The sequence below is a fragment of the Podarcis filfolensis genome (assembly GCF_964270895.1).
Source record: "Podarcis filfolensis genome assembly, chromosome: 16".
NCBI classification, from domain to species: domain Eukaryota; kingdom Metazoa; phylum Chordata; class Lepidosauria; order Squamata; family Lacertidae; genus Podarcis; species Podarcis filfolensis.
Window position 1 is genome coordinate 23,433,380 of NC_139620.1, and position 12,502 is coordinate 23,445,881.

General features: G+C 49.3%; 1 protein-coding gene across 6 annotated transcripts in view; it reads right to left on the reverse strand.

Moving 5' to 3' along the window:
- The window catches only part of EMID1 (EMI domain containing 1), a 67,894-nt gene that overhangs the window by 52,037 nt on the left and 3,355 nt on the right, over positions 1 to 12,502 (reverse strand). For all 6 annotated transcript variants that reach the window (XR_014542426.1, XM_083590325.1, XM_083590327.1 and 3 more), the window contains exons 2-3: positions 2,059 to 2,172; positions 16 to 119 (exon numbers count right to left, since the gene is read on the reverse strand). Coding sequence is in view for 5 of the 6 variants with exons in the window: in XM_083590325.1 (XP_083446451.1) it covers positions 16 to 119; positions 2,059 to 2,172 (218 nt within the window). In the remaining variant the exon portion in view is untranslated. The remainder of the gene's footprint in view (positions 1 to 15; positions 120 to 2,058; positions 2,173 to 12,502) is intronic.

Genomic DNA, 12,502 nt, shown 5'->3' on the forward strand with positions numbered 1-12,502 from the left:
CCGGCTGCCTCGTACCTGCCTCGCAATTGGAACCCGTGTGTCCCGGACAGCATTTCCACTCCAGAGCCGTGACCGTCTTGTAGGCCTGCTTGTACGTTGGCCTGACGATCGTTCTATAGCTGAGGAGAGACAAAAACCAAAATGGCTTCTTCAGACAACAGGAGCTACAAGCGCAGAGAGCCTGGGGCTTCTGTGGGGGCCCAACTCCTAAAATAAAGTGTGGAGCTGCGGAGGGAAGAGCAGAGTGGGTGGTTGGAGGGCCAAGGGCCAAGGAGACCAGGGTTCAAATCCCCTCGCAGCCATGATACACTCAATAGGTAAGCCTTGAGCCAGTCACTGTCCATCAGCCTAACCTAGCCGGCAGGGTTGATATGAGGAGAAAATGCAGAGAGGTAAGATTTTCTAGGCCACCTTGAGACCCTTGGGGGAAAAGGAGGTATTCAGTTTTATTGTTTTATTCTTTTTGTAAACTGCTTAGAGGTTTGCTTTTACAATCAAGCTGTACAGTGGTACCTTGGTTCTCAAGCGCCTTGGTCCTCAAACACCTTGGTTCCCAAACACCAAAAACCCCGAAGTAAGTGTTCCGGTTTGCGAACATTTTTTGGAAGCCAAACGTCTGATGCGGCTGTCGGCTATTGTTTCTGGGGCTCCTGCACCAATCAGAAGCTGCGCCTTGGTTTTCAAACATTTCGGAAGTCAAATGGACTTCCGGAATGGATTAAGTTTGGCGCTTTTGTTTTTGCTATTTATTTTGCACTTTTGTTTTTGAGGCTTTTGGGGTTAATTTGTTTTTGTGACTGTGTGGAACTCAGTTCAGCTACTGATTCTGACTGATTGTGTGACTGCGGAAATGGATAAAAGCCCCCCATCCAAACAATGACTATCATCAGTGCAGGTAAGAAAAAAATGTTAATTTTAATTTTTATCATCTACAATACTGTCTTATTTATTTTATAGTACAGTAAATTGATTATTGCTTTCATTTTATGGATCAATGGTCTTGTTAGATAGTAAAATTCATCTTAAGTTGCTGTTTTAGGGGTTGTTTTTAAAAGTCTGGAATGGATTAATCCGTTTTGCAGTGTGGTGTAGTGGTTAAGAGTGATAGACTCGTAATCTGGGGAACCGGGTTCGCTTCCCCACTCCTCCACATGCAGCTGCTGGGTGACCTTGGGCTAGTCACTCTTCTCTGAAGTCTCTCAGCCCCACTCACCTCACAGAGTGTTTGTTGTGGGGGAGGAAGGGAAAGGAGAATGTTAGCTGCTTTGAGACTTCTTCGGGTAGTGATAAAGCGGGATATCAAATCCAAACTCTTCTTCTTCTACTTCCTGTGCGAAAGTGCGCCTTGGTTTTGGAACGCTTTGGTTTTGGAACAGACTTATGGAACGGATTAAGTTTGAGAACCAAGGTACCACTGTATGCACATTTTATGAAATAAAAAGAATAAAAAAGAAAGAAGATTCCACCTAAACATTAGGAAGAACTTCCTGACAGTAAGAGCTGTTCGACAGTGGAATTTGCTGCCAAGGAATGTGGTGGAGTCTCCTTCTTTGGAGGTCTTTAAGCAGAGGCTTGACAACCATATGTCAGGAGTGCTCTGATGGTGTTTCCTGCTTGGCAGGGGGTTGGACTCGATGGCCCTTGTGGTCTCTTCCAACTCTATGATTCTATGATTCTATGAAATGTAAGGATAAATAAATAAATGGCATTGGCAAAAGAGGCCTTAAAGCCAGGAAACCACCAGCCAGTGGGCCTCAACGGACCCACCGCACCTCCTTGTTTGGCCTGCGGGGCCATTTTGGCCAAGCCCCACCCACCAGCTGCAGATAGGACACTGGGTGACTGGCAGGTGTCAAGCCCCACCAACCCGTCAAACATGACCCACTCGTTTGGAAATCATAGAATCATAGAGTTGGAAGAGACCACAAGGGCCATCGAGTCCAACCCCCTGCCAAATGGAGGAGGGCAGAGCTCGGTTTCCGTGTTTCAGGGTATGTAGGATGGCAAACAGGCTGGAAAGGACGTGGGAGGCTGGTCCAATGCTTTCGGCTTCCTCACCTGCCCCCCGTGCAAGTCGTGGGCCACCAGCAGCTCTGGAACACTCTCTGGAGGTAGGTGCCATTCTGGATATGACAGGAAACCGTCCGGGTGACAGTGTAAGAACACCAATTCCTGAAAAGAGGCAAGAGACACAAGATGGATCACCAGGTGCCAAGGAACAGCAGCGGAGGCAGAATATCCCTTTGCCCTCCTGTTATGTGCCTGGTTTGGAAGCTTCCGGAAGCTCGAGCTGCAGCAGAATGTGGTGGCCAGACTGCTGGTGGGGGCATCTGACTGACAACATGCCGCACCACCATTAGAACCCACTTACAGCCCAGCCAGGTTCAAGGTCCTTATATGAATTGACAAAGCCCTTAACAACATAGGTCAGAGGTACCCCGGGGATCTCTTGAGTCCTCTATCCCAGCTCCATCGCCATCTATCATGGATGCCTTAGCTGAGATTCTTGTATTGCAGAGGGTTGGACATATATTTCTGTTTTACAATTTAAAGTACTCATTTTTACATCCTTAAGATATCAATGACTTCCGTTCTTCTCTTCCACGGTTCATTTTACATATCCTAAATCCCTGCATACAGAAACTATACCATTCAGTATTCCATTATTGCATCCATCATAACTTATTCACACTGTTGAACTTATCTTAATGCTGCCAGCGTTTTCAGCTGTACACAGTTATTTCCCATATATTCAATGAACATTTTCCAATCTTCTCTAAACGTATGTTCTTCTTGTTCTCTTACTCTATATGTTAAGTCTGCAAGCTGCTCATATTCTGTCAACTTAAGTTGCCAATCTTCTGTAGTCGGGACTTCGCTCATTTTCCATTTGGGGGCTAACAAAACACAAGGCTGTAGTAGTGGCATACATAAATAAGCTTTTTTGAAACCTGGGAATTTCAGCCTGAATTATCCCCAACAGAAAGGACTCTGGTTTCTTTGGGACAACTTGATGATTCTATGAGATTATCTACAGGAGCATCATTGATCGTTCCTCGCCATTACCATCCTTGCCTTCTGACAAGGACACCACTGGGTGGAAGGTGCAAAACACTTGCGCAAACAAGCAGCACTGCGTCTACCCCCGAGTCCAGGATGCCGGGCTACACGGGATGTTGACCTGACCCAGCTGCTAGGCCAGGGGTTGGCAACGTGCGGCCCATGGGCTGGATCCAGACCACGAAGACCATTTTACCGGTCCACGAGCCGCCCCCAAACTGAGCCATCCACTAAACAGGCACAGTGCGGCACAGGGACTCACCGAGCGGCACCAGAAATCACATCTACGGACACGCAGATACCGAAAATCACTTCTGCGCATGCCCAGATGCCAAAAATCGCTTCTGCGCAGGAATTATTTTCGGCGTCTGGGCATGCACAGACGTGATTCCTGGCATTGCGCTGCACTGGTCCGGCCCATGGACGATCTCCGCAGGAGTGATCCGGCCATGACTGGTAAGCCTTGCTGACCCCTGCGCTAGGCTCTTATGTTTTTGGCTGTTCAGATGACCTCAAAGGTCCCTTACAAGTCAATCATTTCATCTTCCCCCTACTCTTTTGGTTTCCCCACCCTAATGAAAGAAAATTCAAGGCAAGAGCTAGAATCTCAATGAGGGGCAGAGGTGCCAACCTGAATAAAATATTGGGAAGGGGGCAGGTAGGTCCTGCCCTGTATAACGGATCACATGACGGGGGTGCACTCACACTATTTGAATGGCAATGCTGGGCCCCTCAATTTGGGGGGGGCGGACGAAGGGAGCTCGTCCCCTAGGAGTTGGCACCTATGGTGAGGAGGCCTGCACCCTCCCACCGAGCCCCTAATGGCTACAACACCGAAGCAACAACATGCAGTTAAAACCAGTGTGCGAAGCCTTCGTGACCCCAGGAATATTCCCAGCCCAGACTTTCCCCAGTTCGTGATTGACACCTTACTCGGTCCAAGAAACCAAAACACTGCGAGTTGCCAGATGAACACCCCGCTGGCACTGAACTGAACTGCCTCTCCACATTCTGAGCAAGGAAGAGTGTGTGTGTGTGTGTGCCCATAATATAGGGGAGGAGAGAGCGAGAACTTGAAAAGGCTGGAAAAGGGCCCTGGAGAGGCGATTAAGCATTCCAGAGAGCAAACAGGAAGGGGAATTCCCTCCAGCCCCAGAAACCTGGTGCCAAGTCTTGCTCTTGAGAGGTCTGTAATTTTCCGTGCCAGAGTCATAAATCCCTGACTGGCAGGATGGAGAAAGGAAATACTCACTCGCCTTGTGGGGGGTTCACAGGACCTTGCATTGCTACTCTCTCCATCCGTCTGGCGCACATATATGAGACACGTTTAGTCTCTGAATTCCAGGCAGCGGCAAGCTTTTCCAGGAGAGCCGGCAAAAGGGTCAGGTAATGCGAGAAACCCGAGGTTGCCAAAACACATGGAATCTGCAGGTCACCTTTCAAGCCCTGATCTAATCTAAATGGAGACCTTTCAGCAGGTCAAGAGCTGGGGGCGGCCAAGCAGGCTCAGAACAGCAAGGGCCTGATGTCAGTGATGTGTCGAGGCATCACTCCAAGGGGTTTCTATTTATCAAAGGCTTAAGAACACAAGAAGAGCCTGCTGGATTAGGCCTGTCTAGTCCAGCATCCTGCTCTCACAGGGACCAACCAGACGCTCAAGCAGGGAACATGTAAGCAGGACCAAGAGCATTGCTGTTTCCAGCAACTGGCCTTCAGAAACATCACTGCCTCCAATCGTGCCGGCAGATCTTGGCTAGAAGCCTTCCCCTCCCTAAGCTCCCCCAGTTTGGTGGTACATGTCCCAGCGAATCCCAGTTTGCCCTTCCAGGGAGAGGGGATGCCTTTTTAAAAATCTCACAAGTATGAGTTGATAGACCTGCTGCATTCTTCGGGATTCAGCACCAACACCGTGGTTTCTGGAAATTAAGGGAGCCATTCTGACTTAGTAAAGGTAAAGGGACCCCTGACCGTTAGGTCCAGTCGTGACAGATTCTGGGGTTGCAGCGCTCATCTCGCTTTATTGGCCAAGGGAGCCGGCGTACAGCTTCCGGGTCATGTGGCCAGCATGACTAAGCCGCTTCTGGCGAACCAGAGCAGCGCACGGAAACGCCGTTTACCTTCCTGCCGGAGCGGTACCTATTTATCTACTTGCACTTTGATGTGCTTTTGAACTGCTAGGTTGCAGGAGCAGGAGCAACGAGAGCTCACCCCGTCGCAGGGATTCGAACCACCGACCTTCTGATCGGCAAGTCCTAGGCTCTGTGGTTTAACCCACAGCGCCACTCGTGTCCTGCCATTCTATTTTAAGCACCGTCCAATCGATGCATGAAGGCAGATCAGAAGCGGAACAGGGCAGGGACACTTAGATGCTCTCTACCAACACGCTCGAAAGCCGGGAACGGAACCCTCACGCAAAATGGTTGCTGCCCACATGGAGACACTTACCTGGGAATAAGCCACACGGTGACAAAGTGCCATTTGCACGCAAGTAAGTTTGCAAGAATTGCACTGCCATGTCTCTGATGGAGGCAACAGACATCGCAGGCCTGTGGGGCAAGTGTGTAAATAAGGCACGGGGATCCTGTGGCATGCTCAACCGATGTTATTGGACTCCAACTCTCATCATCCCAGGATGTTGGACTGAAGGGTGTTGGGAATCTAACAATATAAGGAGGACCACAGATTTCGCCATTTCTTGTGGGCTAGAGACCTGCTTCCTTATCATTACTTTAGCAGCAAATTCAGAACTGCAAGGTCCCTTCATGGGAAACACAGCCACTCCCCCTTCTTTGATTATACAGTGGTACCTCAGGTTACAGATGCTTCAGGTTACAGACTCCGCTAACCCAGAAATAGTACCTTGGTTTAAGAACTTTGCTTCAGGATGAGAACAGAAATCGTGCTCTGGCGGCGTGGCAGCAGCAGGAGGCCCCATTAGCTAAAGTGGTGCTTCAGGTTAAGAACAGTTTCAGGTTAAGAACGGACCTCCAGAACGAAGTAAGTTCTTAACCTGAGGTAACACTGTACAACCATTTTACAATTATTCGATAATAACAACAACATTGCAACAGTCAATGCAGATCTCCATGCGTTGCCTTTCAGCTAGATCGACTATTCCCTGCGCGCACAGATGGGCAAATGATTTGGAGCGAACCAATGTCACCTTTAAGAGTGACCCAGGCGGTGCTTTCTGCAAAGTTCCATTGTACGCAGCAGAATTTGCAGGCCATTCTCTTGAAACAGAAGCCCCTGGTTTGTTTTTCAGGGTTCCTAAACACCTCCTTGGTGTTCTTCCCACGCCTCTCCTCCAGAAGGACCCTAGGAGCCCACCCTCATTGGCTGGCTCACCTCCTTTCGCTCTGATTGGCTCCCATCAGCACAAAGGGGAAGGAGACAACTTCTTAGTGGCTAGAAAACTCCCCTTTTGTGCTGATTGGGTGGTTCTAAGATGCTGGAGGCAAGATCTCTGCTGGGACGCTGCAGCTGCAGAAATAGTAAGGGGTCTTTGACTCCCCCCCCCCCATAAGCCTGGACCACTTCACCAGCGTTCCTCTTGCAATAAATTGGTGGGAGCTGGCAGAAGGCAGTTTCACACGGGAGCACAGTACCCAAAAGGGGCTGAGGGTCAAATGGCAAATCACATCAAATGCATCATCTGTATGGTTTTTAAAGGGATTGTAAAATAGAAACACTACTGACAAAATTAGGACTTTGGAGCCCAGTTAATATTTGCTTCCCACACCACAGCCTTGAGAAAAATTGCCCCTCCTGGGACCAATAGCAGCTTGGGTGGGGGGGGGGGAGATTTTTGGCGAGAACACAGTGGGTGGAAAGAGTTAAAGCCCCCTCTGTGCTCCATTCCTGAACTTGAACTTTTTAGGCTTATAGAAAAGGCAAGAAGGAGGTGACACGACAGAAATGTTTAAAATTACGGAGAAAGTGGGTTAAGAAAAAAATTGCTCCTTTTTGCATAAAACTAGAATTCGTGGAAGTCCAACAAAGCTGAATGTTGGGAAAGACAGGACAGAAAAAAAGAAAGGACTTCTTCACACAGTGCATTGTTAATCTGTGGAACTCACTCCCACAGGAGACAGTGACAGCTACCAACTTGAACGGCTTCAAAAAGTGGGTTAGACAAATTCCCGGAAGATAAGGTATTTTGTTTCCCTCTGACCTTTCCCTAGTCAACATGGTCAACAGTGATGATGAAGTTGTAGCCCGATGCCATAGCAGTAGCCATATACTGCCATTTCAGTGGGTCTACCCTGAGCAGGGCTAACATTGGATGCAGCAACCCTCTATTGCTTACGCTGCAATCCCTCTGGAAAAGCTTTCCCTCAAAGTTGTTGAGCTTCCTGGAATTCACCACTTAAAACAACAACCCCCCACAGGTTTGTTGCAAATGTTGGCTTGACACTTTGCTGACTCACCATAAGCCAAATTTATAAGGGCTGGGGTCTGTCTCTTCCCCTACACACCAGTTCAGCCCCAAATCGTGCATTCCTCCACCTTTTACACAACCCCAGAGGCTCAAGCCAGCATCCCAGCAGAAGCTTCATTGTGTTGCAGCCTCACGGATGGAGCAAGATCAAAGGAACCTCAAGCAACTTCTGTCATTCCACACAGCATGAGAGGCAAGGATTCGGCTGCCCAGCAACCACTGCTCCTCACAGTCCTTCAACCAGAAGAGACCACCTACAGACAGGGCTCCATTCATTCCCAAAAGGAGGGGAGCCAGTCTCAGGCCTGCCTACATCACTGAAATGCATGCTGCACTCTGCATATAGGGAAGGCATGGCAAAAGACAGGTCCCTTCCAACTCTAGGATTCTATGGCAGCTGAAAGGAGAGGAGACCTTCATGACCAAGGTGTCTCCCCTGCCAAGTAAGGAAGGAATAACCTTGTGAAGTGAAAGGATAAGAAAGAGGGATTTATATCTGGATGCTCGGCTAGAGATGACAAGAAAAACAGGAAAGCAGGAAGACACTATGAGAGGTAAAAGAGGTGCTGTGGGATTGGTGGAAGTCAATGTTTGTTTTTCTTTTTAGTGTTTATATTATTAACTTGTAAGATATGGATTTGTTTTTTGTTTTTTGAATGTCGGTTTTTGTGTTTTGTGTGGTGACAGCAGCCACGAAATTAAAAGACACCTGCTCCTTGGGAGAAAAGCAATGACAAACCTAGACAGCATCTTAAAAAGCAGAGACATCACCTTGCCAACAAAGGTCCGTATAGTTAAAGCCATGGTTTTCCCAGTAGTGATGTATGGAAGTGACAGCTGGACCATAAAGAAGGCTGATCGCCAAAGAATTGATGCTTTTGAATTATGGTGCTGGAGGAGACTCTTGAGAGTCCCATGGACTGCAAGAAGATCAAACCTATCCATTCTGAAGGAAATCAGCCCTGAGTGCTCACTGGAAGGACAGATCCTGAAGCTGAGGCTCCAATACTTTGGCCAGCTCATGAGAAGAGAAGACTCCCTGGAAAAGATCCTGATGTTGGGAAAGATGGAGGGCACAAGGAGAAGGGGACGACAGAGGATGAGATGGTTGGATAGTGTTCTCGAAGCTACCAGCATGAGTTTGACCAAACTGCGGGAGGCAGTGGAAGACAGGAGTGCCTGGCGTGCTCTGGTCCATGGGGTCATGAAGAGTCGGACATGACTAAACGACTAAACAACAACAAAATTTTTCGATATTTTTCATGTTGTTGTCGTTGTGTGGAAAATACTAATAAAATTTATATTAAAAAAAAGAAAGGAGAGGAGAGGAGACCTGATGGAGCAGGCCTGCCACAAGCAGAACTAATGGATTGAGGCTGCCAGACTCTGACCCCTGTGTGCCTTCTCAGTCTGCTGTCCAAGGGCTCAATGAGGACAGGAAACTTACTAAGTCGCTCTGATACTTTTTTGGGGGGGGGAAGAGTCTCACAGGGGTCAAGGTGCTTACTGTTAAAGGCTGACACAGCCCCATTTCTTGAGCACACACTTGCCCAGGGACTGGTTCCAGTCCGGGGTTGATGAAGGGGGATGGACGACGACAACTCCCCTACTTCTGACATTCCTGTCACATTCCTCCTCAGCATCACGCCAGCCCCACGGCCACCACCTACCTCCTGGAACAAGGCCATGCGACACCCTCGCCACTGCCCGCCCCCGGAGCCCATCACAAAAGCCTCTTTATGCCTTGCCTTCCCCCTGTCAATCAGGCCTCTTCTGGTCCTGATGCTGCAGGCTTGCGGGTGGGTGGGTGGCTGGCCAACAACCGCTCACCCCAGTGCAGCTGGAAGGGGTTGTCCTTCGCGCTCATGGAATGTGAACACTCAGCATCAGGGCCACCCCTGCGGCCAAGATCCCAGCCCGCTAAGAGGGACGGGCGCCAGTGGCCAAGTGGAGTTAATGAGTAGATCTCCCTGATCTTCTGTTCCCTCCCTTCCCCCCCCAAAAAATTGGGCCCACCGCAAGAAGCGCTCTGTGGCTGTCTCGATTCCGCTCTCCAGCTGCAAGACCTCCCTAGGCACGGTTCCCATGACGCCTGGGAGGCAGGCTGCCTGGTCTAGGGAGGAACGTCATCTGGCCAGCATTGCCGCTGGCTGAAAGGGATGCTCTCCCTTAAGGCAGGGCTGCCCCTCCCCAAGAAAGAACGTCAGAACCCTGCTGGATCAGGCCAATGGCCCATCTAGTCCAGCATCCTATTCTCACAGTGGCCAAACAGACACCTGTGGGAAACCTGCAAGCAGGATTCAAACACAAGAGTCCACTCCCCCTCTTGCGGTTTCCAGCAACTGATACTCAGAAGCATTGCTGCCTCCGACTGTGGAGGGAGAGGACAGACATTGTGGCTGGCAGGAGTGCTAGAAACTCAGGTATGTAAGCTAGGCACCAAATGGCTCCTTAAGCCAGGATTGCAGTCGTCAAAACAGAATGCCTAGTTGCCATTTTTGGCCCAGACGGATACAAGTCGTATTTTTCAACAACAACAACAATTTTATTATTTATACCCCGCCCATCTGGCTGGGTTTTCCCAGCAGCTCTGGGTGGCTTACAAAATATATAAAAACATAATAAAGCATTAAACACTTCCCAATACAGGGCTGCCTTCAGATACCGTCTAAAAGTTGTATACAGTCATACCTTGGGTTACAGCCTCTTCAGGTTGCATTTTTTCAGGTTATGGGCTGCCGAAACCCGGAAGTACCAGAATGGGTTACTTCTGGGTTTCGGCGGTCTCGCATGCGCAGAAGTGCTAAATCGTGCTTTGGGCATGCGCAGAAGCACCGAATCGCAACCCGTGCATGCGCAGACGCGGGTTGCGAACGTGAACCAGAGCATCCACTGTAGTTGTTTATCTACTTGACATCTGAAGGGTGTTCCACAGGGAGGACACTACTACCGAGAAGGCCCTCTGCCTGGTTCTCTGTAACTTTGCTTCTTGCAGTGAGGGAACCGCCAGAAGGCCCTTGGAGCTAGACCTCAGTATCTGGGCTGAACGATGGAGGTGGAGACACTCGTTTAGGTATACTGGACTGCTGCCATTTAGGACTTTAAAAGTCAGCACCAGCACTTTGAATTGTGCTCGGAAACGTACTGAGAGCCAATGAATATCCTTTAGGATCAGTGTTACATGGTCCCAGCGGCCACTGCCAGTCACCAGTCTAGCTGCTGCATTCTGGATTAGTTGTAGTTTCTGGGTCACCTTCAAAGGTAGCCCTATGTAGAGCATTGCAGTAGTTCAAGTGGCAGATAACCATATCATGCACCACTCTGGTGAGACAGTATGCGGACAGGAAGGGTATCAGCGAGTGAACCAGGTGGAGTTGGTAGACGACTGCCCTGGACACAAAACTGACCTGCGCCTCCATGGACAGCTGTGAGTCCAAAACACGACTTTTTGGCTCCCGAAATGCATTCTGATTGTGCAGATAAAATATCATGGGTAGAATTCTACAGGATGTGTTGCTAGTATGTGGAAACAGTCAAGATCCAAGGATTCCCTGGCATGCACCTGCAGATGGTGGGGGCGTCAGGTGCCATCCTGGAGCCCGGGCATCTTCACTTGGTCGCAAGTGGCGAGTAGCCAGGTGCAAAATGTGCCTGGCACCTGGGTAATTTCAAACACGGGCTAGTAGCCACCAGAGCAGACAACTTTTGTTCCTAGGATTCAGGGCAGGGGGGAGATATGACTATTAGAGTGCCTTAAATGTATAGCATGGATATGACCTAAAAGCACATGCATGATGCAGCCTGTGCCATTTTATTTAACTGAAATATTTCTATGTCACTGTTCATTTCCAGAGGAAAAAATGGCACCAAAGCAAGTCACACCATAAAAAAATGCAATGCTCAGTAAAAAATCTAACTCATCAGGAAAACCACCAAGGCATTCAGGGGAATGGCTGTAGCTCAGTGGCAGAGGATTTGCTTTGCAGAAGGTCCCAGGATCAATCCCCAGCATCTCCACATAACGCTAGGAGGGCTCTCTGAAATCTAGCCTGTCTGAGCTAGACAGACCAATGGTCTGATTCAAATCATGTCAGAGTACAGTGGTACCTCGGGTTAAGTACTTAATTCGTTCCGGAGGTCTGTTCTTAACCTAAAACTGTTCTTAACCTGAAGCACCACTTTAGCTAATGGGGCGTCCTGCTGCCACCGCGCCGCCAGCACCAGATTTCTGTTCTCATCCTGAAGCAAAGTTCTTAACCCGAGGTACTATTTCTGGGTTAGCGGAGTCTGTAACCTGAAGCGGATGTAACCCGAGGTACCACTGTGTAACTTAGCAAGGATACACACAACCCATTTACCTGGCCCTGTCAAAGGCGACTATGGGGTGCGGCACTCATCTCACCTTCAGACTGAGGGAGCCGGTGTTTGTCCACAAGACAGCTTTCCGGGTCATGTGGTCAGCATGACTAAACCACTTCTGGTGCAAGGGGACACCGTGATGGAAACCAGAGCGCACGGAAACACCTTTTACCTTCCCACCACAGCGGTACCTATTTATCTACTTGCACTGGTGTGCTTTCGAACTGCTAGGTAGGCAGAAGCTGGGACAGAGCAACGGGAGCTCACCCTGTCGTGGGGATTTGAACTGTCGACCTTCTGATTGGCAAGCCCAAGAGGCTCAGTGGTTTAAATCACAGGGTCCTTTACCTTTACCAAGCAGGGTTTCCACTCTCCCCCTCCATTTGATTGCAGTGTTTACTGAAGGCCAGAGTGGAACCCCCTTGAAACGCAGCAAGCAGAAATCAACATATATGGCTGCAATCAGCTTGGCGGTTCAGAAAATTCCGTAGGCCGACTCCTGCATTGCCATCACAGGCAAGTGATGGCCCAGAGTGAGCCAGGATGCTCCACCCCCAACATTATCAGGGCAATGCCTATAATTAGCTGTGGTCATTCAAAGAGTAGGAAATGCTTCCTTTCCTGCCTCCACATTCTTTTCCC